Below are 25,123 nucleotides of genomic sequence, written 5' to 3'. Positions count from 1 at the left end.
TTCAAGCAAGCATCATTCTTGTCTTTATTTGAAGACCTGTTGAAAACCTGTCCTTGCTGTGTCCCATTAAGTTTAATTGATCCAGACAGAGCAGAGAGAGAATTTAGGATTTATTGAAGAAAAGGAAACGCTGCAAATCCCAGCCTGCTCTTCTGGAGAAAGTGAGTCATTCCTGGGAAGCAGGGCTCCAACATGTGCAGCACTTGCTCTGGAGGACAAATGCCATCAATGAATGTCCTCACACTTCCTTCTTTCACTTAGCTTTTATATCTGAGCTGATGTTACGGCATGGAATACCCTTTTGGTCAGTTTGGGTCAGCTGGCCTGGCTGTGTCCCCTCCCAAGACTTTCCCCATCCCTCAGCCTTACTGTTGGGGAAAATGTTGGAAAAGGACTGTCTTGGTGCTTGGCTCAGCAGCAATGAAAACACTGCTGTGTTACCCAGCTACGGCACTGCAAAAGATGTTTTTGGGAGAATTAACTGCAGCTCAGCCAAACCCAATGCAGTACAACATAATGTTATTCTTTGTTTTTGAAAGAAATTGTGCTATTTATCAGACTAAATGAGAACACTTGTGCAAGGAGTGTAAATGCAAGAGGTGGAGGTATTGTTTTCCTCCTGAGTTTTAGTCCCACTTTGAAAGGTTTCAACTGATGTGTATAATGGCATATGGAATTCTACTGTGCAAAGAAGTTAAACGTTTTTGAGTTCTAGTAGCCTTGTTATCCAACTTGCTGAAGATACTAATTATCCAGGAACTGCAAATCCAGCAAGAAGTTTACTTTGCAGATTCACTGGAGTGCTTTGAGCTTTATTTTGGTTAGTTTTTGAAGTAAAGTTCATCTGCAACTAAATTGTACTGTTGTGTCATCTCACAGCTTTATGAGCAAAAGAGCTGAATCAGCTGCTCCTGACTTACTTTGTGTAGTCTTACTACGTAGTCGCTTAATGGAACTGTTAAGTGGAACACACTGCTAGAGTTAGGCCTGCTACAGGTAAGTGTTCACCTGACCTTGCAGAGTATGTCCTTGTTCAGTAAGCCATTTTAAAATAACTATCTAAACTCCTTGTTTCTCAGGAAACTCACCATAAATAACGTATCACTCTTCAAAAGGAAGGACAGACCATTTATATGAACTGCAATAGCATCTTAGCAACACTACGAGCTGTCACTTCATTCTTCCAGTAGTTGTGAACATCTTCAGTAGGCAGTAGTAAAAGCCCTTGTAGCACCTGGTGTCTGATAACGTTCAAAAGGTGAGCTTGATTTTAATCATGTGCTTCTCTATTCTCTCCTGGCCTGAAGGGGCACAAGGAAATGGTAACAGGTAAAGGTGTGCTGACAAAAGCTTCAATGCAGGGAACTGTTACAAATGAAGGCTTTCTATACATTTCATATCCAGTCACATCTACTAGGCTTGAAAGGCTCATTCAGTGGAATTCTTAGCATGTTAGAAAAGCCAAGCACATAGCTTCAGTCCATGGAAATTCTGAAGTGTTTAAGTGAAGACAGAAATAGTTACATGCACTGTTACTTATCACTTCTAGTGCTTTCTTGTGCATAAACTCTCTATTCCTGTAACCTGGAAATCCCAGACTGGAAGTTCTTTGTTTAGCTGTGTTACCTGCTGGAGCGTGTCTAGCCAAAGCATGTCGAAGTAGATTTGAAAGTGTAATCTTTTACAAGATACAGCTTATTATAATCCCCTTATTTCTGCAGCTGATCAGATTTTTTTGATATCAATATAAACATCTTGTGGCATCTTATCTCACAATTAGCTCAACCTCACATAAAGCATTTTGTAACTGCCTCTAGTTACAAAACTAATGCTGCAAAGGATGCAAGCTCAAATGTAAGGGAAATGCTACTATTAGACACTTCCTTATTAATCTCTGAGACTAAGTTGTTGAGATAAAATCCTTTATTTCAGTAGCATCACTAACTTGAATTATTCCTTTCTTGTAGAATCCTACTGTATTTCAAAAGTATAGCAGCACAGTTAAGTGCATCCCACTCTACTCTAAACCCACTTATTTTCTTTAATGACAGAGAGAAACACATACTTAGTGTAACAGCAGCTTAGTTTATTTGACAATATGTTTAACTTTGCAGAGATTCAGTAGGCCTAGGGGAGGTTTAAGAGCCTTTTGCTGGTAGAATTGATGATTAGTACAAATAGCACTTTTTTTTGCAGTAGACCAAGATCCTTTCCACGTTTACCAGCTCACAGAGGAAATAGTGTGTCAAATCTACCTGAAATTTACTTTTCTTCTGAGACTTTTTTTCTGAAGTGATAAACAGCCAGGATTTCCAGAAGGTATTTTGGGTGCTTCAGTCTTTGCAGACACTGATAGACATCGGAACTCATCTCTGAAATTATGCCACTCACGTGGTGTAGTCACTTAAAGATGCTGGTCTGGTATTGCCTGTTGGTTTTGCATATGGGGATTGTGTAATGTGCTGTGTTCCTAAGACCATGGAAGTTACAAAGCCCCTCATTGTTCTTGGGAATAGTCCCTGGTTTTTAACAAGAAGATCAAGATTTTTTTTACACACTTTATTCCTTCCTAAGTTTAATTTGTTTTAATTAAAACCATTATGCTTGAAAGAAGCCAGTAGGGCTCTGCTGTGTTCTGGATGGACAGCACTATAAGCTATTGTTGAAGACAGTTGAGAATTGACCTCACAGTCTAAAAATCCCAGGACTTTATTGCTAAGCAGCGTCACTGCCCCCCTTCTAAAGGAACTGCTGCTGGTGCACTGCAGGCAAGCTGTTCAAACCCACCCAAATAAAACCAGAACAAACTCAAAAATAAAACTTTCCAGCTGAGCAGGCCAGAACTTCTGAAAATGAAGTTCACTCTCATTAATACTGCTGTAGTTAGAGTCCCCAAAGGGACTGTGTATCAATATTAAATATTCATACTTTCTGGGTTTTCTCTTCATTTTAATTAAATGAGGGGATTCAAGTATTGTATCCATGGAATGTCTAACTCCGTTTCCTGTTAATGATTTTTTTTCATACAAACCCACATTCTACTGATTTTAATTTTTCTTCCCAAGAGACTACAGATTCTGTGCAGCATGCAGGGATCACCCTAATCATCAGCACAGCTTCATTTAAACGCTAATGTGCATAAGTCACCTATTGCTTTACACCAACTGTGCCAAGTCTTCCTTCAGGAGCCTGGTATTTACCAGCATTCACAATTCTTGGTTGCAGGAGTTGATCCTTCTAACACTTTGGTGCTTCACTAGTTGTTTTCCTAACTTCCATGTGCCTTTGTTAACGGTCTGTGTCCTACGATACTGGTAACTCCTCAGGTCTCAATGGGGTAAAAAGCAAATTCAAGAGGCTGCTGGCTTTTACAGAAGCTAGTAGGTATTTCTTCTCCTCCAGTCTGTATTTTTCCTTAAAAGCAGTTTTCCCCGTAACTCTGCTAATGTACACAGAGTCCAACCCACACCAGCTGGAGAGCTTAATGTGCTGCTGTAGGTATCACCAAGGATGCAGTAACTGTATGTGGCTATTCAACCTTTGGATACGTTTGGTCTTCTTTCCTGTGTCTTTGGCCAAAGCAGCTCAAGTGCTTCATGTCATAGTGGGAACCTTCTGTGGTTTTGACTCTTGGATCCTTAAACCTTAGGGGACTTAATGATGTAAGTTCTGTCTCAAGTAAGTCTGCAATACTGGAACAAACAATTCTGGAAATGTGAATGTTCTTCACCAAACCACTCCCATGCTAGGCAGTAGCTTTTACTTGTGCAAGAACAGTCTGAATTACTTTAGATGGTGTCTATCTCCAGGAACCTCAACAAGATACTTCTAAACAATATTACTCTTTATCCCTTTTGGGTACCTCCTTTTTTTCTTCGAAGTGTGGTTCCTTTTTTTAAGTGCACACCTCACCTAGCTCCTTAAAATGGAATTTCCTCTTCAGAAGCTTTATTTGGGGACTATCTTGCTATCTAAGTTTATTTCTAAGACTGAGATTTTCACATTAGATCCATGTATGTTTATTTTACTATTTACACCTGTCACAGTACATTTATATGGAATACCATCACACAGACAAACCAGCTACTCACAGCTAATATAAAGATACTGGATTCCACAAGTCTTAATCTGCATAGAGACCAGAAACATGTTTAATAGTGAAACACAGCTAAGTCTTTCTGCATTTCCCTTAACTTTAAACCCATTTTGTGTAGAATGTGATCTTCCTACAAATATCTACTTGTGTGTTTGTATGTACTTGTACCTTTGTCTTGTGGTCAGTTTGTCTTGGGTGGTTAGTGTCTTTTTATGCCTAACAGTTTATATTTCTTAAAGTCATCAACTACATTTAGTAGTTGTTTTAAGCACTGTTTAAATATTAGCTAAATTTTGTTTGTCTTCCACTCTCCTCCCAGCCACCTACCAAGGATACATAATCTCATGCTGCACATAACTTCTAATAGTGGACAAAACACTCTGGGTGAGTATTTCTGACTCCGTGTGAGGTGGAGATCTAAAAGAGAAATGATACAGCTTTAGACTGCACCATCTATTTGCACATTACTTTAGCTGTGCATGCTAAAGCTTTCCCAGAGATTTATTTTCCCTGGTGCAAGCAATATTAATTTGATTTCAGTAATTCAAAAATTATGTGGGATATTAAAAAAAAAATCTATCTCTACTTGCAGCATCCTTATCACCGATCCTCATTCTTTAGGAAGAATTGGGAGCACAACTCCACAGCAAGATAGTTCAACATCATGCTAGCTGAAGTATTTTGTGTGCAACATTGGTTATCCTGATGTGGTTTTATCCATCAGTTTACTACAGACAGCATTGCTTCTTGTTTTGAAAATTAGCCAAAATAGGATATTTCAGCAATTGGAGTGCTGTTTGTCAAGGAAGAGAAGTATACATTGGATTCTCACAGAGTGATGGCCTATTGAAATTGCTGGTTGACATCTCACTAGATGAAATTGATCCTCTTTTGACCTTTATCACTGGGGTGTTTCTGTTGATTCTACTACAGATCTTTTCTGGTCACTGGACAGCCACTAAATAGATTTCTTTTGTTTTTAGGCATGCGTGTTAAGTGATCCATGCAACAGTGAAGAACCTGCCATTGTACATTCCGTGTACTACTGTTGTACCAGTTGCTCTTGAATCCCTTAGCAGGACGCTGTTGGTTCCCCTCACCTTAGTTTCATTCAGTGAAAACATTTGAGAAGACAAACATGGCAGAGAGCCCAGAGCTACATTATGTTGCATTGTGTGGCCCCACAACAATCTTTAATAATAGCCAATCCTGCTTTGGCAATGGTGGGCTTGCTTGGAGGAGGCTCTGCCTTCTTTTCTGCTGGACTGCCTGCAATATTCAAAAGAGGACACCATTAAAACCAAGAGCTGGTTAAACTACTCCTTCCTACTTCTGGCTGAAAGAATGCAAGCCTTTCCTTGCCCTGCCCCCCAAACCCTGATTTAATTTTTTAAAAATTCCTTTAGATAGCAGCTAAGATAGCAAGTGGATTCTGTCTGCTCAGGAAACATTATGTCTTCAGGGAAAGCAGCTAAGAGGAGCTAAAGAATCCAGACATCTCAATGGGAGAGTAAACTTCTTCAATCTTGTTCAGTCCAGGTAATCCTGATCACAACCCTAGGGTCAGATAACAGGTCCTTCCATAAAAAGTCATCTTAATGTGTTTAAATGCCAACAACTAAGGAGCTGAAGAACAAAAGTCTTGCTGGACATTAGATGCACTAAATAGATCAAGGTATGTTTTGATTTGTCACAGTGAAAAGCATTTAAAAGTGCTGACATGAAGTAAACTGACATGGGAAATGAGTCATGCTCTCTGTACTTAAAAGGGTCTAAATATTAGTGATGCATCTTAAAATGTCTCTATCAACCTCGTACTTGAAGTGCAGAGTCACTACACATCCCTCTGGAAACTGTTAGTGAGATCTTGATCAAGGCAAAATGGCCATATGTTTGGATACAAACCTCTTCAGCTGGTAGACCTAATTCCCCTTCTAAGGGCACCACTCTCCCTTGCCTATCTTCCTGCCTAAGAGCTCAGTTTAAGACAGGTCAAAATCAATCTGTTAACTTATAGAGCTCACACTGTGACTGTTTGATTTGAAAGTTACAGCTAAAAGCTTCCAAGGGATTATGTAGTCAGCTTAGTTTCTGAGAAACTAGTGTGTGTGCAGTTCTGTCAATAAGTGATTTGCATTGAGGTGCTCAAAAAGCCTATTTATGCTCTTAAGATGTAAGAAATCTGGGGCAGCTGCAGTCTTTTCTCAAGTTTCTATCTTGCCTGTCATGTAACAGGCAGACTTTGCTTCTGATATCCTAGCACATATCTTAAGAGGGTTTTTATCCAGTTATTTTTGCAGAACCAGATGGGAAAATGGTTAGCAAAAATCTAGTTGCTTACAAAAGCCAGTTGTGGCAATGTGTATCCAAATATACTTTGTATATTTAACTAGACAAAGTCTTCTAAAGAGGCTGTCGGTGGCTTGGACTCAGTTTTAAGCAGCAGTTGGCCACTTGAGTTCCAGGGGCCAGCAATTGCTGACACGCTGTCTTGTTTCAGGCTGGTCTAGCTGGATTAACCTATCTTTTGGCAGAGGCTGGCCCAGCATGGCCTTTGAAAATGCTCTTTTATCCAGTTGTCTCCTTATCTTGTCCTATTGTTCTTATTTTTGTTAATGCTTAGGAACTCACTGGTAGGAGATTGTGTTGCTTTGTCTAAGGGTTTTAACTTGGTACGCAGGAATTCAGCCATCTCTTTGTCTTCTTCTTTCTCTCTGGTGGAAAAAATGAAAATGAATCTGTTACAGAAATAATAATGTTTTCTCTGTAAATAGGACAGTAACATTTAGGTAGCTAGGATCAAACACTAGGAAACAATTCAGTCTTTGTTCTTGTAAACGCTTAATTTTGCTGCTTATAAAAGAACCAAGTACATGCCTAAATGAAAATAGTAACAAATGGTTTGTAGAATTCAGAGACAGGATTTTCCTCAAGGTTCTTGTCTCTGCTAGCGTTGGGTTCATTGTATTCCTTAGTCAGCAGATTCAAACCATAATGTATGTGGGAGAGACACTGAGGCCCTGGAGCGTGTCCAGAGAAGAGCAACAAGGCTGGTGAGGGGGCTGGAGGGCATCATACAAGGAGTGGCTGAGGGAGCTAGGGTTGTTTAATCTGGAGAAGAGAAGACTGAGGAGGCATCTTACTGCTCTCTACAACTACCTGAAAAGAGGCTGAAGTGAGATGGGGTTGGCCTCTTCTCCCAGCAACAGGGTGAGAGGAAATGGGTTGAAGTTGTGCCAGGGGACGTTTAGGTTGGACACTAGGAAAAACTTCGTTAGTGAGAGTGGTGAGGGGTTGGAACAGGCTGCCCAGGGAGGTGATGGAGTCACCATCCCTGGAGGTGTTCAAGAAGCTGTAGATGTGGTGCTTCAGGATACAGTTTAGTGGTCATGGTACCTAGGTTAAGGTTACACTATGATTTTAAAGGTCTTTTCCAGCCTTAATGATTCTGTGATTTTAAGGTGGCCTCCCAAGTTGGCCTCTACAACATACCACAGGGGATCAATACTGCTGTGGTTGTGTTGCTTACTTTTTAAAGGCCTACCTTGACAAAATACTGGATCTTGTGGTCTTCTGCTGTAAGTGTTTACCAAGACCAAGTATACTTCCCTTTGCCTGAAGATGACCACATGAGTACCAAAATAACTAACCTTGGCTGTATCTGTTAAGGATATTTCCAAGTTTGTTTCTTAAACATTAACAAAGAGTACACTGGTTGAATGGCTTGGCTTAGAGGAAAAGCAGGTTTTACTGTCAAGAGATTTAAAGAGAAGCCTCAGGTTTTTCTGTGAATGTGAACTGACAGTGATATATTCACATCAGCATAGTGCACAGCAGTACATTTTCAGTAGCCTACAATTAAGCCTCTGCATTGTCTGGCTGCTGTTGAGGGTTTTGTGATTTGCACACTGCAGCAGCAGCTGAGAGCTCTGGATTGTGTTACTAGCTCAAGCTTCTTATCAGCTTCTGACTTTGGCCAGCTCTCTTTGATCTCTTTGACTTTGGCAGGCTTCTGTTTTTTCCTGTCCTTTGATTGCTTAGGATTTCAGTGTGTTGGAAGAGATACTGTCATTTGGGATAAATGGAATGGTGAGCCTCGAGACTTTATTGAACGAGACAGGGGAAGTAATAGCAGAACTCTGACCACCTGTAGAGTGTTGGGATCTCAGTGTAACAGCTGGAAATGAACTCCTGAAGAAAACCAAAGGTTATTCAAAGTGTGGGTTAATAGACTGAGCTAAGACAGTTCTGACCTCATGCCTATAGGTTAGGTAGGCCTGTGTTAGAGAATGAAGCTTTTGTTTATTTGAGGTTTGTGTTTTCTTGCTATGGCAGGGTGAGAACATAATACTAAAATATGATTACTGGGGTTGGGTTGAGTTTGTTTTTCTTAAAACGGCAGACCTTACATGTCTACACAAGAATTCAGTTTCATGTCTAATTCTTCTGCTAAGAGTATCTTCTGGTAGCAGTAAAAATCCTTCTTAATGATAAACGCGTAGACACTTGTTGCTTTTTGGTAGGCAAGTAAGAGATCAAACCCCACTGTAGTCACAAGATGACAGAATCACTAATAGGACAAGGGCTACAGAAGGGTTTTCCTATAGAAGCAGGAGGAGGTTTTTAACTTGGCAAGTTGTTTTAAAGGACCATTAATGCTGATGTAAATTTTGTCACTCCCTCCAGTGTAGTATTAGGCTCATGGAATCTCATGAACGAGTTCAGTTGCTTTTAGTTCTTACCGTAGTCTCTCCACCTCTGCATCATCTACAAGAAAATCTCTTTTTTGTACCAGTCTATGGATCTTCTGAATCAGTTCATCCTCTCTTTGTTTCTCCAGCTTTGTTTTTTCTTTTTCTGGTTAAAAACAGAGAAAAAAGACTATTGCTTAGGTTCTGGGGGGTGGGAGGATGGGCACAGCAAATGACTAAGAATGAATTGCTGACTGAAGTCAATGGTCCTTCAGACCAGAGCCACCAAAAACACTGCTGTTGTCTGATGAGCTTAATGGTCTGGAACTGTGGGGCTTGCCAAGCCCACCTTTACTACTGAATTACTCTGTAAGACACTGCTTTCAATTTTTTGGTTGTTTCTGGTTTTTAACAGCTTTGGTAAGAAAAATAAGAAAACAACTCAGGATTGCTGCATTAAAACCCATGGTACAAACTCCATTTCACCTTAGGGAAAATGAGATCACATCAAAAGGAATGATTTCTTTGGATTTCATGACAGCTTTGGCTGTTGACTACAACACTTTTCATACTCTGGTAAGGCAGGTGAGCTGCAAAGCTACACAAATAGCATCAATCGCAACATATGGAAAGATAAATGAAAGCATTTCCCTTGTGCTTCAAAAATCAGAGTCATTTGTGTCCCTGTGAACTGGCCAGGCTGTAGTGACTGGGGTGGCTGTAAATGATTTTTCGAACATGAAAGATGTGCCTGTCACTAACTAAAACTCATGAATATTAGGGATTAGAGAGATGTAGTTTCAAGTTATAAAGCAAATTTATTTATGACAGAAATCTTCCAACCTAGCAAGTGGAGCACAGATGAGAAAGCCAGAGGCAAATCCCTGCCCAATGTTATTTCAAAAGGCTGAAAATTTTGATTAGCTGAGAAGACACTTTGCATTAAATCAAGAATTCTGGGTTTGAGCAGTAGAACTGTTTAAAGAACCATAAGTACAGTAAGTTTTGGGAAGGAGGGTAGACTGCTGCAGTCTGCTCTATCTGAGCTATGTTATGTCTGCTTATTGGAACTTTAAAGATGTTTAAATAGCTAAATAAATCAGGCATTAGAAAATAATTTTTAATACAGCTTAAGTTTGGATCATGGGCTTCAGGATGCTTACTGCTGGGAATTTCTGCAATAAATCTATTCCTTGCTAACTGAGATAGAAGTACCTTGGATGTATTTTTCAAGATAAAGAAATACTGTAGTCTCAACATCCGGAAGTCACACTTCTTGGAGAATTTTAAATTATGGGCTGCCAGTAGCAGAGGAAATAATTTGTAATATAAGGTAAGGCTGCTTTGTCTGGGATGTCTTATCTGCTTTATATTTTAGAAATTGGAAAGAAAGGGGTTTATTGACTGCTGTGAAGATTTCAAGATCTCTACATTTGTGACCTATGGAGAATTCCTCTGAATAATGCTGAATTTGAAGCAGGGAGAAAATAAGAATGCTTGCAATCACTGCTGTTTCCTCCTTTGTGCCTCTGTCTATGGAGCAAGGGATATCCTCCTTTCACTAGTGAAGGTAGAAGCTACCTTTACTTCCTTTCAAGATATCCTTTTCACAGAGAGAGATGTGCTCTCCTATTATAACCTTCATAAAACTTTCAGAGTTTGGTCCACTCTTTGCCTGCCATGTATTTCAGTACACAGAGTATGCAGGCCAAGTACTGCGTCCCCTGTGCACTGAAAGACTGATCCCATGTCTACTGGCATCCAAGACCAGGTGTCTCCATACAACTCATTATGCTAGCAGGAATGTTATGATGAAGATGTTGAGAATGAACCTGTTTCTGGAAAGTGTTTTTGTAGGTTAGGCAAAGCTGTGTCAGCATTGAAGTCCTGTGTGAATGCCAGAAGCTTCTGTGCTTTTGTTAAGACAAGTATTCTCCTTGTGAGCCTGCCAAAAGGTGGTGCTGCTGGAATTGTGCATCCTTCATTTTTAAGTTAGCTGAGATTTAAGTGCTAAAGAGAAACTGCTCTCTGTGGATCTCTGCTTAAGACTTTGTGACTGGGCAACCATTTCTAAAAGGTTTTTGGGGAAAAAAAATAGGCCACCAAAACCTCAAGGAAAATTTGAAAGTAATGGGTAGGAAACCTGCAACTAGAAGAGGTGAGGCGAGGGGAGTAATTCATTAATATTTTCTAGGACTCATAAACTTTTCCAATATAATTTAAACCAGGAATATACCAAGAGTGTTACTTCTAGAAGCTAGATTTAACTGTGGGTGCGACAATGAATTGGTGTATCTAGGAAAAAACATGTTCACAGGGATGGCTATAAATCCTTCCTTCCTCCCTTTTATCTTGCTTATCTCAAACACTTGTGTTTCTTGCTAATAGCCTCTGTGCCACTTGTTTCCCTTGAGACTGCCAAAGGACTGCAAGAACTAAGGACTGTGCACTTTGAGTGATATTTGCAGGGTTGCAGCAGTGACATACAGCACAAAAAGAAATTTAGACCAGGAGATTAATGATGGGAAGGAAAACGGGAAGAAGGAAAGGACTAGAGAAAAGAGAGATCAAACTCAACCTGGGGAAGATTTCTGCTTGTTAGAGTCAGAGCTGAGTTCCTGACACCATCCCCACCCATGCATCACCCAAGCATTATCTTCATATGGGCTAGAAACAGCCATTACCTGGGATGGCTACCAAGCTCTGCAGCTCGCTCTTAAGGTTCATAATGTCTTTGCACAGCTGAATGTCATCCATCCTGCAGAAACAGAGAAAGCATGGTCAGAGACATGCAAACTCCATCTTGTCTTGTTGGCACTGTCCAGATCTCATCTGAATGCATAAGTGTCCTTTGCCTGGGACCTGTACATCAGCTTGAAATGCAGAGTTCTAAGCTTGGGCTACTGACGCTGCTCTTTGACCAGTTTAACAACCAGCCAGAGGTGTTTAATACTAAATGCCTGTTGAGCCCTTGGGTATTTGTCTTACTAGGATCTTATTTGTGTCATGTCTGTCATTGCTAAATACTTCAGATGCCTTTTGCTTTCTTGAATATCTCTGACCATTCTGGAATGGGCATCTGTATGTTTAACAGTCATGGAAGACAGATGTGCCATGTTGCACATGCTGCAGCAACAGCTGTCACTAGGGAGAAGAGCACAAGTAAGAGTAACAGGGAGCCTGGGAAGGGACAGCAGAAGAAGATAGATTATTTGGCACCGTCAAGACAAGATGTATATTCTACTATCAACTTTCTTTGTGACCTTATTAATAACATAACCTGGATACTGAAGTCCTGCAAACCATCATAATTTGGCATCTAGCTATTTTGAGGTCTTGTGCCTTGAGTGAATGTCTTCCATGGTTGATGTGAGTGCTTCAAATCCTTGATGAGTACAGAAAGTTCATTACTGACAAAGAAGAGAGCTAAAAAACCCCAACCGATAACATTAGCAGAAATTCCACCTTCAGTTCTTATTGAAACCAATACCCTGAGAGCTGCTATGATGAACTATTTCCCTGGAAGCTGGCAAACTTCAGCATTAGCTTCCTGTCAGATGTTTTTTTTCAGTGTCTCAGCCATACTGGCAGCCAAGGCTCAGGTGTTGGCTCTAAGCGCTGCATCAGAAGCTTCTGTCTTGAAACACCGCTCTGAGGAATACAAAAACTTGGAGGCAAAGACATTCCAACTGATGATCATTCTCACTTGGGCTCCCCTCATTATTCATGCTGATCACAAGCAAAGCCTGTTTGACTCTTGAGATCCATCATGCTAAATGGTACTGAAATTACTTTTATCAATTAACAGTTTAAACACTATCCCCTCAGGAGAATCAATGTTCCAAATGGGCTGGGATGTGAGAAAGCCTCACAGCTTCTTATCCCTTCAATGTTTGTGCAGTTTGGGTGTCATTAATATGATCATCTGAAAGATTTGAATTAAAATACCTCACTGTATCAGCTCTCTGCCCTCCTCAAGGAACTCCCAAAACTGCTCTTCTCTCAAGATCTCTTCACTGCTCTTCTCTCAAGATCTTCAGGAATTTAAAATATCATTGTCAGTATTTTCCAAGTGAGCAAGGTCATCCTTGTTCAGTAGTCCCTATGGCCTCTATGTTCAATCTGTGGCAAAGGTGCTGACCACCACATTCCAACTGTGGCTGCAGTTCCTCCTGCTGTTTGGGCTCTTTTATAAATCTGACTGCAGAGCATATAGCTAGCACTCTCCAAATACATTCTTGTATTTGTACATGCCTTGTAATTCACAGGAGAAAAGGAAATACACGGCCAAACACTTATCAACTCTGACAATCTGAATTCCAGAAGTCATAAGCCAGAAGACCTCTCTGGAGCCCTAACTCTGCAGGCTAGTGTGTTTTGATGATGAACAGTGGCTAAACCGACCATCTGTACCAATCCCCTTAAGCACATGGGGTCTGTGTCAAACAGTCTCTGTCTTTCATCCACTCCATAGTACCAATGAGGGAAAAGAAGAATTTTATCTGACTGAAGGAGGGCTACAGAACACATTCATTAAAAACATGTGAAGGGTTCACCATCTGACTTCATGAAAGCAGGAGCTATAATTGCTTCTAACTGTAAAACACATCACACAACTGCTAGCAAATAACATTACAGGTAGGGCTATAATTGCTGTCCTGGGCAAAAATCACCTTGTTGCCTTCAAAGTAAAAGGAGGAGGAGAAACTCCTGGAAAAGAAAGCTCTTGGGAGACCATTCAGTCTGTGCTGGTACTACAAACCTTCCTCTGTTTCCCTCCCCTTATGCTCTGGTTCTTGGATGCCAGCGGTTACAGGAGGCCCAGGAGAAGTTAATGCTGTTTCTGGGAAAAAAATCAGATACCAGTGGATTTCTCATCTGAAAGGTGGGCAGTCAACAGAGTGTGACTGAGAGCATAGCTGTGTTATTATGACACCTCTTTGGGAAGCAGAAACGCATTTGGGAGAATTGTAAAGAGAGCAGGAACCTGCAGAGTAGAGAAAGCAAAGCTCCCTTGGGTCCCCTAACCTAGAGAGAAACTGGAGTAACATGGGGAGCTGAACTCTGGAGCACTCTCTCTCCTATGCTGTAAATCAAATCTGCTGCAGTGCAAGATGGGCAAGAGGAGAAGTCAGGCTGTTGTCCAGCTTATTTAAGAGCACTGCTCTGCTCCCTGTGCACCTGGTACCTCTCTCAAAGGAGAGCAATCCAGTTAGGCTGATTTGGTGGCTTTTCCTCTATAGATACAGACTAGCACAGGGTAATCAAACAGCACCCTCCAGGCCTGCTTGTTATCTACAAAGCTGCTCCAGACATTTGCATAGGATTTTCGATACACAACCAGCTTCTGCTGAACTCTGTTCTCTGGAACAGATAGTGCATTCTTTCCAGGCCCCAGGAAAGAGCTTTTGATGTTGTAGAAAAAACATCAGTAAAGCAAACAGCACTCCCCATACATCAGTTTTTCCCCCAAAGCTGAGCTTTAAATGGTTGCCCAGCAAGCTTAAACACCAGTTATGAGTAGGATAAAACATTTTTCTTATGAAGAGCCCAAATTCATTCATGGAAAAATTGCAATAGTGTTGAACTAGGGATGAATTCTCAGTATGCTTTCATGTATTCCTGACGCACTCTCTGCAACTCTGCTTCTCTCTTTCTTGATGGTTTATGCAAGAAGCCCTCTGTATGCTTAGAGATAATCACATCAGCATGCATTATTCTTTCCCTGCTTGGTATTTCAAGCTATATCATCAAAACCTAAAAGCAGACTGTACTTGGCCAAAAAAAAAAAAAAAGTTCACAATGAATAAGCAGCACGAGCCAGAGATTTTCTAAACGTGTCACAAAATGACAGGAAAATCAGTGGGTCGGAAGAGTCTGCAGTAGCCTGGCACAGTGACTCAGCCCCAACATGTGTTGCTGAGGTCCAGTCACCAGGAGCAGAATGCTCCAGGCGCTGCAAGTGAGATGGCAGCATGAGTCACCTCTGCTGTGCACCATCTGGACTGAGGGGGAGCAGGGCAAGGAGACAGAGAGAAAGACCTCTCCCATTCAGCTGTGCCCTGGCAGGTTTCACAGGCTGTGGAAACAGTGGCAGGCAGGACAAAAAAAAAACCCAAAAAGCATTTTATCCTAGACACAGAGGAAGTATTTTGGGTTTTTTCAACAGAAATTATCCCATAGCAGCAAATTTTTTTCTGTCTTTTCAGATGAGGAAGAAAAGCAAATGAGGAAGAAAACCTAGGTACCACCTAAAGACACAGAAGGGAAAAAAAATATAGTAAAAGGCAACAGGAAAAATTATTAAATGTGCAACTGAATAGTCAGCCAAAGAAAAAGAGATGGCTAACAACCTTGATGAATGATTAATGTTTGAAAGTAAGAACTATTAATAACAGCTACCTTAGCATCCAATGCCCTTTTCATTGATTTTAGGATGAGCAGAGCAGTTCCGTGAGACTAGAGAGCTGCTGCCTTTGCTGAATGATTTTCAAAGCTAGAAATAGATCTGTATTCCTCTGTAAGAGGAAGTCTGAGATGCTTTTGTTTTCTGTTATTGCATTAAAGTGCTTGAAGATAAAAAATAAATGCAAAGTGGTTCCCTTGGTTTCCTTCCCTCTCTTCCAAGATGGTTTGCAGGCACACAGGTTATTTTTAGTTCTGTTTCTATCCCAGAAGTAAAATGCTTGTACCAGGTAGAGTCTTTGAGGACTGTGATACTGGCAGTCTAGAGATGGCCTAAGAATCAGTTACGCTAAGTCAGAAGCTGACATGTAGATTACAAGTATCTGGAGAAGGTCTCAATATAGCATAAGATCATCGCCTTGGTGGTGTCACCAATGACATGCTGAACACCAGGCAAGAGCAGCCAGTGGCGATGGAGAAATTTAGGGCACTGAAGTAAAAAGCTCTGTAGAAATACGAGAAATGGCTATGAACAGAAATGGCAATGTGTTGGCAACCTGCAGATTCATTAGAGTGAAGTGGGCAGGAGGGACATCAGTGGAGGTCTGCCTCTGGGGACTGCAGGTGCCAAGGATTTGGGGAATCTGGAATGGTTGAAAGTATTCTGGGAATATAAGAAAAGAAGGAGTTTATGTATGTTCCTCTTCTGACTCCATTTTGTCCCTGTCAACTCATCTTAGTTTCTTAAAGCTTCTAATTATAAACCTTTAATGACTACAGCATTTTTGTCTGAGTCATTATGGTGTGTGTTTGTCACCTTCTCATTTAGTTCAGCACCTGGTGCTGCTCAAGGTGGAAGCCACAGGGCTGGCAATTAAGGTAACAGATTGCTGACCAGCCTGCTGGGCAGGCCAGATTAGAGATCAGCAGTCCTCTGCTGAACTACTGACATAGGAGTAGATCTCTTACTGTTAGAAGTGCTCTCTGATGGAGGAGCAGTGGATGTAAGCACTGGACTGCAACTTTTTGTGATTCTGCTGTTGTTTCAGACAATTGAAGATGGCAGGACTTGAAAATCTCAGTCCCTGGAGGTCATATTTAAGGCATATTTCAGTGAAATTCAGAACAGTGCCTAAAGAAGCTGTCTGTACTTCATTCTCACTGACAGTGTTCAATTCTCTTGAGCTTGGCCATCTTCTCTGCCACTTACAAAGTTTTGCTGTCAACTTTGACAGTAACAAGCAGAGTTTTCCTGGAAATGCCCCACTGTAAGGGGAAATATTTCTCCATGTAGCAAAACCGAAGTGAATTTGTCTAAAACCAAACAACAGAGAAGTTAGGTTTAAATGTGGAAGTATTTAACCCCATTGCAGCAGCACGCAGGAGACTGCCTGCACAAGCACAGTGCCAGCTCACGTGCATGCTTTGTTTAAACTGCTCTCATAGCTGGTCAGGGACTTTTGTCACTAAACAGCAGAAGTGGGAAGCTCTTAGGTTTGGCCTTGTATTGTCTCTAGCTGAATCAATAGCAAATTTCCTTCTTAATCTGCTGTTTCTTCTTTTTAATACGAAAAGAGCAAAAAGAATATAAAGGTATCTTGTGTAAAGCCGACAGTCCATTTGGGGACTTTTTAATTTACTGTTGAATCATCATTATCCTATTTACAGCAGAAGACAAGTGAGGGAGACTACTGAAGTGCCCTGTCAAGGGTTTCAGGATATTACAGACCATCCTTGCCTAGGGGAAGATCAGCTGTGCAAAAGGGTGGGCCACAGAGAGTACTGTATATGCACCATGTGTTAGCTTGGATACATGGGAGACAACTCACTCACAATCTGCTCAGGGAAACCAGACCACAGGTAGCTAGGAACTGGGAAATCAAAACCAGTTTGAGATTGAAGGTTACCTTTGGAAATACAGTACTAAATTACTGACGTAAAAAAGACTCAGTCAAAAGGTTAAAAATCCCCAGAGCTGCTCCCTCTACTATTAAAAGCAATTTGTGCCAACCACAGCATCTATTCAACACAGAAAATGCTATTCACAGAGCATTTTCTATTCAACAACTATTTCCCTAGCTGTCCAACAGAAATAAGCATGAAAATTCATCCTTTTGCATGTATTTTTGTTTTAAGGCAAAAGCACCTCAACTAACAGGTACTAAGTCTAGAATTCATTGAAACTTTTGCTAATGATCTGTTTATCATCACACAGCACTAACAAAACTCTCTTCCTTTCTGAGCATTCTAACAGAGCATTCCTACTGCCACACAGCCGACAGCATAATGTTGCATTTTCCTCTGGGGCTGATTGTTTACTGACAAGCAGGGCAAAGGAGATGGCTCTGCAGACAGTGCAAGCCCAACAAAGGTATTTTTCTGTCCTCTTTGAAAGCTTATTTTTATTTACACTTCCAATTTGAAGTGCACAGTCCAGAATGTCACAATTCTGTCCTGAACTCATGTTCCTGAGGCTTCCTAGGCTCCCATCTGAAGAAATCCTCCCCAGAGCTGGACCTCCTGCAGTTCCCAGGTCTACAGTGGGCATGTTGACATCCTTCAGGCTCCCAGATCCATGGCAATCCCTAATCTCAAAAGCCTCAAGCTCTCAGTGTTGATTACAGGTTGTGCCATTTCCCAGCTTACCAGTTTCCTGGTTACTTCATCGAGGACTCTGGGTATTTGCAGTAAGACACCCCTGGGAAAGGTGAATGGGGACAGACAGTCACAGCCACAGATTAATCCCACCTTGCAGAAGAGTGTGTGCCACACTAGGCCGTATTGATGGGCCAGCCATGGCATCCCTCAGAAAGCTGGACTTGGTGTTTTCCCTAGTGGTACCTTATGAAGCTGACAAGCTTGTACATTTATTGAAAAACATTTGTCATCACACAACTGCCTTCTCCTTTACAGCATCCCAAAGTGCACCCAATGTTCCTAGAGCAAGAGACAATCTGGAAAGAAAAGGCAGGAATTCACAGTGAGGGATATGGTATTGTTAAAGATTGCAAAGCCATGAAGAAGAACAGATTTATGACTCCTTTCTGTGAAAAGACAGATCTTATCAGAAAATACTGACAACCATAACTCCATGAGAAAAATAATCTGGCTTTGTTGGTGTTCTTTGCACTGTGGTAACAGCGAAGTGCCCAGCTCAGAGAAAAATACTGGATGTTGTAGGTGTAAGTAAACAGTCCTAAGAGATGCTTAACCTTAGAGGTTAAGAGAGGACATGCTTAACCTTAGAAGGAGAAAACAGATAATCCACAGTGCAACAACAACAAAGTACCAGAGAAAGAACCAAAAGTAGCCAAGAAAGGCAGAACACCTACTTACTAATATATAACCAGCAAATTACCCACATTACCACCACAAGTCACACCTTTGGCAGCCTGTTAATTTATACACTCCCTTTCACCCTGAACCAAGGTGATGCTTCATGTTGCATTAAGCTACTGAGAATCTGCAGTTGATACTACATTAGTGTAATTAAAGTTTGAAATTAACTTTGTTCATACAAAGCCAACAAACTTTCTGCCTTTTCTCTCTTCAGAACAGAATCAGCTCACATAAGCAGGCTATGCAGAACAGTGCTGCTTTTTGAGCTCAGCCAGTGATGAGACTGCTTGTTTCATCTTCTCATTCTGTACGAGCCTGCTAGATTTACACCATTTATTCTAAATTAAAGCATAGGATCTCTAAGTTGGTTTATTGAAGGTTGTCATCACCAGAGGAATTAACCTCCCACTTCTGAAGTTTTTGTGTGGCTTGATGTTGCTTTAGTTTAGCAGTGTTTGCATAAAGCCAGGCAATCAGCAGATCTACCTTTTTGTACTTTAAAATGCCAACAATCTGTGCATACCGCAAAAGACATCAATGTTGATGTGTTATTGTAGTTGCAAGGAGTGTGGAATATGAATTTTCCTCCATGGTGAGTCTGCCCTAAAGTTGAGATTCTACCATTACATCAAATAGTTTACAGGGATAGGAACGAGCATTACTAACTCCCACCACTACTAGCGATGGCTGCATCGCAGTCACAGCAGCAAAGAGACATTTATGGGGGATTTTCTTAGCAAAGTGGGAAAAGGATAAAAAGGCAAGTAAAGTGAGCCTGATTGGAAACAAGAGGGGAAAAAAACCTGAAAAAAACCCAAACAAACCCCAAGGATTAATGATGGACTCTAGATAGCTAATGAAGCTGTAGGACTGCTAGTATGAGTTTAGTACCAGAGCAAAGTCAAGTTACAGCTAATTTATCTACATAAAGGGTCACTGTTCCTGGGATCACAAGCAAGCATAACAGTGTTAAATAGTCTAAAAACCTGAATGGATCTATGGAGAATTTCAATGATGTAGATACTATGAGAACTCTGGAGACGAGGGAGTCATCTCACTGTGTAGTCAGAGTGTACAAAAGCAATGACTAATTTTAATTCTGCTAAGTCAATTGGAGGTGAATTGGGTTTTTTCACAGTATGAGTTGAGCAATGTAATAACTACACAGACATTAAGTAAATACTGCCTGTTATATTTATAACATTTTTACAGATAAAACAAGCTTAATGAGGTAAGTAAAGCTGTTTTCAGTAACTGCCTACAGCAACCTAATAGAGCTTACTATTTAATATATTCCATATACATTTAAAAAATGTATTTACTATCACCTATGCAGCAGAAGGAACCACACCCAAGACAGCTATCACAGGTGGAAGCAAATTCCACAGTTTTCGTTCAAGGTCATCCAATAGAGCTGGCTTCAAGTTTTGCTTTCCATCTGGAAAGCCAGCAGTATCAGGCACTGGCAGGCTTCCCAAGGAGTATGGTTCAGGATGACATGAGTGCTGTTTTGTTAAGAACTCTATGCCTTTCCTGTTCTCAGGCATAGGCAGTAACTGTGGGTGATCTCTCACCTATACTATTCATATTTACTGGGTCAGAATATGCTAATACATTTTAAAATGCATGCATTTGGCTCTTAAAATTGTTTGGAGGTTCAGTTTTAATCTATTCCTATATCACAGAGATGTCTGAGGTTTTGCTGCCTGTCTTATCTGTCAGCTAAACAGCATTATCCATTTTTAAGATCATGTCTATTTCCATGTCCCTCAGTTACCCAAATCCTAAACTGCTTCTGAAGCGACACACAAGTATCCATAGCAGTAACACATCACAAATGCAACAAGGAGAATGTTGCCTGAACATCCTTCAGCTTTTGGATCTGTTATCTCACCAGGAAAGCAGAAAAGGAAGTAGAACAGGAGAATTAAAAAGGGAAAGAGAGTGTGCATGTTCTGGAGTGGTATGCTTGCTTTCTTTAACAGCACAGACAGATGGAAAATTTACAGTTTGACCCAAAACTCTTTTTATAGAGAACACTTTAAGAAGTGAGCTGAGAGAAGCCTGAGAAGCAAAGGAGGGGAAATGCTGGCTAGCTATAAACTGATGCTTTCCTGTACATATTGTCCCCTTCAGATCACTATGTGGTGAGTCTTCAGCTTTCCTCAAAACAAACCCAGAAGAGCTGGAGAAAGCTTATAATGACTTCAAACTATATTTTAATTTCCTGGGCTGGCTGAAGCCTCTTCTCTTTGATAACAAGCAAGCGGACTAGAGGAAATGGTTATAGGCTGTGCCAGGGGAGGTTTAGGCTGGATATTAGGAAATACTTCCCTGAAAGGGTTCTCAAACATTGGAATGGTTTGCCCAAGGCAGTGGTGGATTTGTTGTGTTCAAGCAGCGTGTGGACCTGGCACTTAGGGATGTGGTCCAGTGTTGACCCTTCAGTGCTGGGTCAAGGGTTGGACTGTGATCTTGGAGGTCTCTTCCAACCAGATATATTTTGTGATTCTGTGAGAAGCTTGCAATGGCTTCTGCCATAGGAGAGATGCTACAAACAGACACAATTGCTGCATAACCTTGACATACCCTCAGGAGGGCCATCCTGGGCACTAAGCAAGGCAGGGTTTTGAGACAAAAATAGGATTCAGTAATATAATTACTGAAGCAAATCACTGTGCATCTGCTCTGCTATGATTATGGTTGCTGGAGCTAAAATGTTACTGCATAACATAAATTGTGGCATTACCTAATTGACGAAGGCTGATTTTATCACCTCACCATTAGTCCCATATAAACTTTATGTAATTCTTCATAGTAAGCAGATATTCAGCTGCGTACTGAATGAACATCCTAGACATGAAGAATACAGCTGTCTTCAGTTTTACTGCATTTGGTTGGTTGGTTTTGTTTGGTTGAGTTTTGTCTGCGTGTTTTGTTTGTTTGGCTTTTGGGTTTGTTGGTTTTGTTTGGGTTTCTTTGGTTGTGGGTTGGTTTTTTGTTTGTTTGTTTTAAAAAAAGAGGGAAATAAAAGCATGGTGCAAAGCGAAGTATTTGATTTAGGATTTGCACCAAGGTCTGAGAAACATCATGACCATTGTTTCAGGTGATTTCACTGTATTTCTTTGTATCGTTGATAATTCTTGGGGTTTTTTAGAAAGCTGGCCTCTTTTAAAGTATACATGCATGATGAACAATTTCACTGTGCTATATAGCATGTAAATCTGTTAAGTCAGCTAACAGTTCAGCCACCCCCCTTGCTTTTCAAATCAGAAAGTTTCAGGGGACAGGCTAAGTACATGCTGTCACACATCTGATTTTATTGAACTTCACTCAGCAAAATTAAAAAGCTGTGTTTTGCAGTAAAGAAACCTCAGAAATCTGAAAATCAACTGTCAACTGGAGTTTCCTACACTACATCTTTTTGCTTCACTTCAGGTTTGGACTGGGGTTCCATGGTCTTCTTGGGTACTTGGTGTGATCTGAGCATTGAGTGCTTTTGTAAAAGGGTTGGTGGAGAAGATTTGCATTTAACAGTCGCACATACAAATAGCTCCTGTTTTTCATGAAGGCCTCCTGAGATGGACTTAGCAGTGCTCACCAGGGGCACCGGAGGCAGTCATTAGAAAAGCACTTTTTGAGGGCCTTAGCTGACAGCCCACAGCCCTCTATGCCACACAGCCCAGCAGACAGTAAGGGGAGTGCAGAGAGTTTGCAAGGAAGGAAAAATATTCCTGAAAGCTGTTGCAAGAGGAAAATGGGTGTCAGGGGAAAGGTCACTACAGTGGCCCCACAGGCAGGGCAGCCATTTTGTATTGTGTGGGTGAGCTGACACAGAACGGCAGCCATTTTGTATTGTGTGGGTGAGCTGACACAGAATGGCAGCCATTTTGTCTCACCTGTGAGGGCAAGCATCTGGCATTGTCTTGCATGGCTGTGTAGTGGAAGGGCCCCTATGAAGGACACCCTTTGAACTTTTAAAATAAAGTGTGCCCTTTACTTGAGGAATTTTTACCACCCTTCCCTTTCTTTAACTGGAATCAGAAACCTGTGGGCAGGTGAGATCTCTTACCTGGTGACTGATTACAGTCTCAGGTGAGTTACTGTTGCTGACTGGGTGTCCAAATCTCTTTCTAAAGGTGGAAAACTTCTTCCTGAGATAAAGCTTTCTGTTAGTGGCCCTGAGTGAAGATGGTGAGTAATTTTAAAATCCAGTCCAGTACAAATTGCTTACACTGTGACTGCTGCAAAGAGGTGGGGGAAATTCAGAGACTAAATAAAAGAGCTTTAATGCTTTAACTCAATCACTGAAAGGTATGTGACATTTGTTCAAATATAATTGAGAATTTAATTTTGGGAACTGAAAATCTGGGTGTATTGAACTACTGGCCTGTTGGATAGACAGGCTAACATAAGACACAGGGCCTGCTCGGATATCGTATGAGGAAAAAAAACCCCAACACACAGTGTTGTATGGTTTTAAAGTCTAATACTGTTAAATCCTTGTAGTTTAATCCCACTGCTTGACTCTCAAATACTCTAGGACTTGTTTTGAAAGAATAATGATGATTAAGTATCTGATTTTTTCTTCACCATCCCACTCTTTCTTTCACCCTTACAGGGTGACTCTTCTGAAGCTGTTCAGTAAAGATTTTATGGAGACATTTAAGTACCACCAACTCTGAGTACTGTAATGTAACACATGTAGTGATGGAGCTACGTATTTCATTTAATCCCTTTTGTTGTCTTCATTAGTCACTGGTAAAACTTTGTTCACTAGGGAGAAAGAATATGGACCTCATAGTATTACTGTGTTAAAAATAAGTCCTCAATGCCTTTACTTTCAAAGCAAGGAAAGCTGTCTGTACGTTTTGCTGAAGACTCATGCACATGTTGCTTCAAGAGAGACATGTTATAGAGATCACAGCTGAAGAACTACTTAAAAGAACTATTACATTATGGATGATGTCATATAGCAGTTAAAAGTTTTCACTGATTTTCACAGAAATGTGAAAAATGCAAAACAACTCCAGGTCCACTGAGCATCCAGACTCTGCTAAGGTGGTTTTATTTTCAATTACGGTTTCTGGTTTGGTTTGGTTTTGGGGGTTGGTTGGTTGGTTGGTTAGTTGTTTTTTCGTACTGGTTGATATACTAACCTGGTGCAGTTCCATGCCAAATATTCTTACTTGACGGCTATTGTATTTGTTTGGGCAAAATGTTGACGTAACAGTTAAAGGTGACACCTGTTGTTGCAGAGCTGTTTCAAACATAAGTTAAGGGTGAGTTTTATTATTATCCCATCTCAAACTTCTTTGTGCATCTTCGTGCATCTTCTTCAAGGAAAATAGTAATTTCAAGTGACAGTCTGGGAGCAAGTTCCTTCTATGGATTAAACCTGCATTGCTCTGACGGGAAGAGCTGGCTCTGATTTGCTTCAGCAGCAGGTCTAGACTGTAGTGATTTTTTTTCTCTTTGAGTGTGAATAGTCTTCAAATACAGTGTCTGTTGTGTGCAGCTAAAATTCAGCTCACCAGCTTCAGGCTGCATCAGGAATGAGAGAGTGAGAGGGAAAGGGGAAAAAAAGGGCAAGAACAGTTTGCGCTGCCTGGTTTTATAGAGATGCAGGGCTTATGGGAATGAAATAACAAAAGATTACAATTTCCTGACCACCTCCTGGACCTATGTAGCCTCTGGAGTTCTGTAACTTCATGGTTCTTAAAGGCACCAAGCTTCAAACCATGACATTACCCTGTGTTGATTTCCTTACTCAAACACCTGGTAGGCAACAGAGGGTAAAGAGTGCAGTGAGCATGAGCATGGGGGAAACGAATAAGCCAGACACAAGAACAGAACAAGTGGCAAACATGCAGAACAATGATGTCTGCCACAGCTCTCATTTACTAGGACAGTTTATTGCAGTGCTTTGATACAGAAAACAAGAGAAGCACACAGTTCAATTATGGGGCTTCTGGATTAAATTTACATACAAGCCAGGAACCAAGTTATGATCAAACCTTTCCTGTTCATTTGTACCACTACAGCACTATTACCAGTGCTTATATCCAGAGGTGTCTGAACAATGATTCTGGGCTGAAGTCTTCTGGGATAATATACAAAGACAGACACCTGTGCTGTTTGAGGGGGAGGCTTTCAAATTCTGGCAGTTGAACTCAGGGCACTGAAAATAACCACCAGGGGTAAGGACTAAAGTACCAGTCCTATCTTTGTACTTTCAAGGGAGAAGACTGCCAGTCATTTTTTTCAGGCTAGTGCAGCTTCATTAATGCCAAGGGTCTGGGTTCTGCAGGTTTCAGATCTACTGAGGTTCATCCCAGTCAGCAAAGGCATTAGTTTCTGACCTCAGGTATTCACAGACAGATGGGACTTCAAAACAATACACTCTTTGTTAATAAACTCTGGACTTCTAAATTCTGTCATTTAGGAATACAAACCCTATTAACCTCATCAAAAGAACTGGATTAATATTCATCAGCCTTCAGTGAGGCTCCTATACCTGACCCTTTCGGCAGTTTTGGAAACCTCTCTTGGAGTACTGCTATTTAATTTGATACTTCAAAATGTGCTTTGT

At 40.9% G+C, this 25,123-nt stretch overlaps 1 protein-coding gene across 1 annotated transcript in view; it reads right to left on the bottom strand.

Annotated features, from left to right (window-relative positions):
- Window positions 1-5,252: 5,252 nt before the first annotated feature.
- BMERB1 (bMERB domain containing 1) overlaps window positions 5,253-25,123 on the bottom strand; it is a 35,832-nt gene continuing 15,961 nt past the window's right edge. Inside the window, exons 3-6 of the mRNA XM_054391266.1 lie at window positions 11,472-11,545; window positions 8,839-8,953; window positions 6,728-6,810; window positions 5,253-5,365 (exon numbers count right to left, since the gene is read on the bottom strand). Coding sequence (XP_054247241.1) covers window positions 5,253-5,365; window positions 6,728-6,810; window positions 8,839-8,953; window positions 11,472-11,545 — 385 coding nt within the window. The remainder of the gene's footprint in view (window positions 5,366-6,727; window positions 6,811-8,838; window positions 8,954-11,471; window positions 11,546-25,123) is intronic.

Source organism: Indicator indicator, chromosome 22, assembly GCF_027791375.1.
Source record: "Indicator indicator isolate 239-I01 chromosome 22, UM_Iind_1.1, whole genome shotgun sequence".
In the NCBI taxonomy this organism is placed as follows: domain Eukaryota; kingdom Metazoa; phylum Chordata; class Aves; order Piciformes; family Indicatoridae; genus Indicator; species Indicator indicator.
The sequence above is the reverse complement of the archived record's forward strand: the minus strand, read 5'-3'. Positions and strand labels throughout refer to the sequence as shown.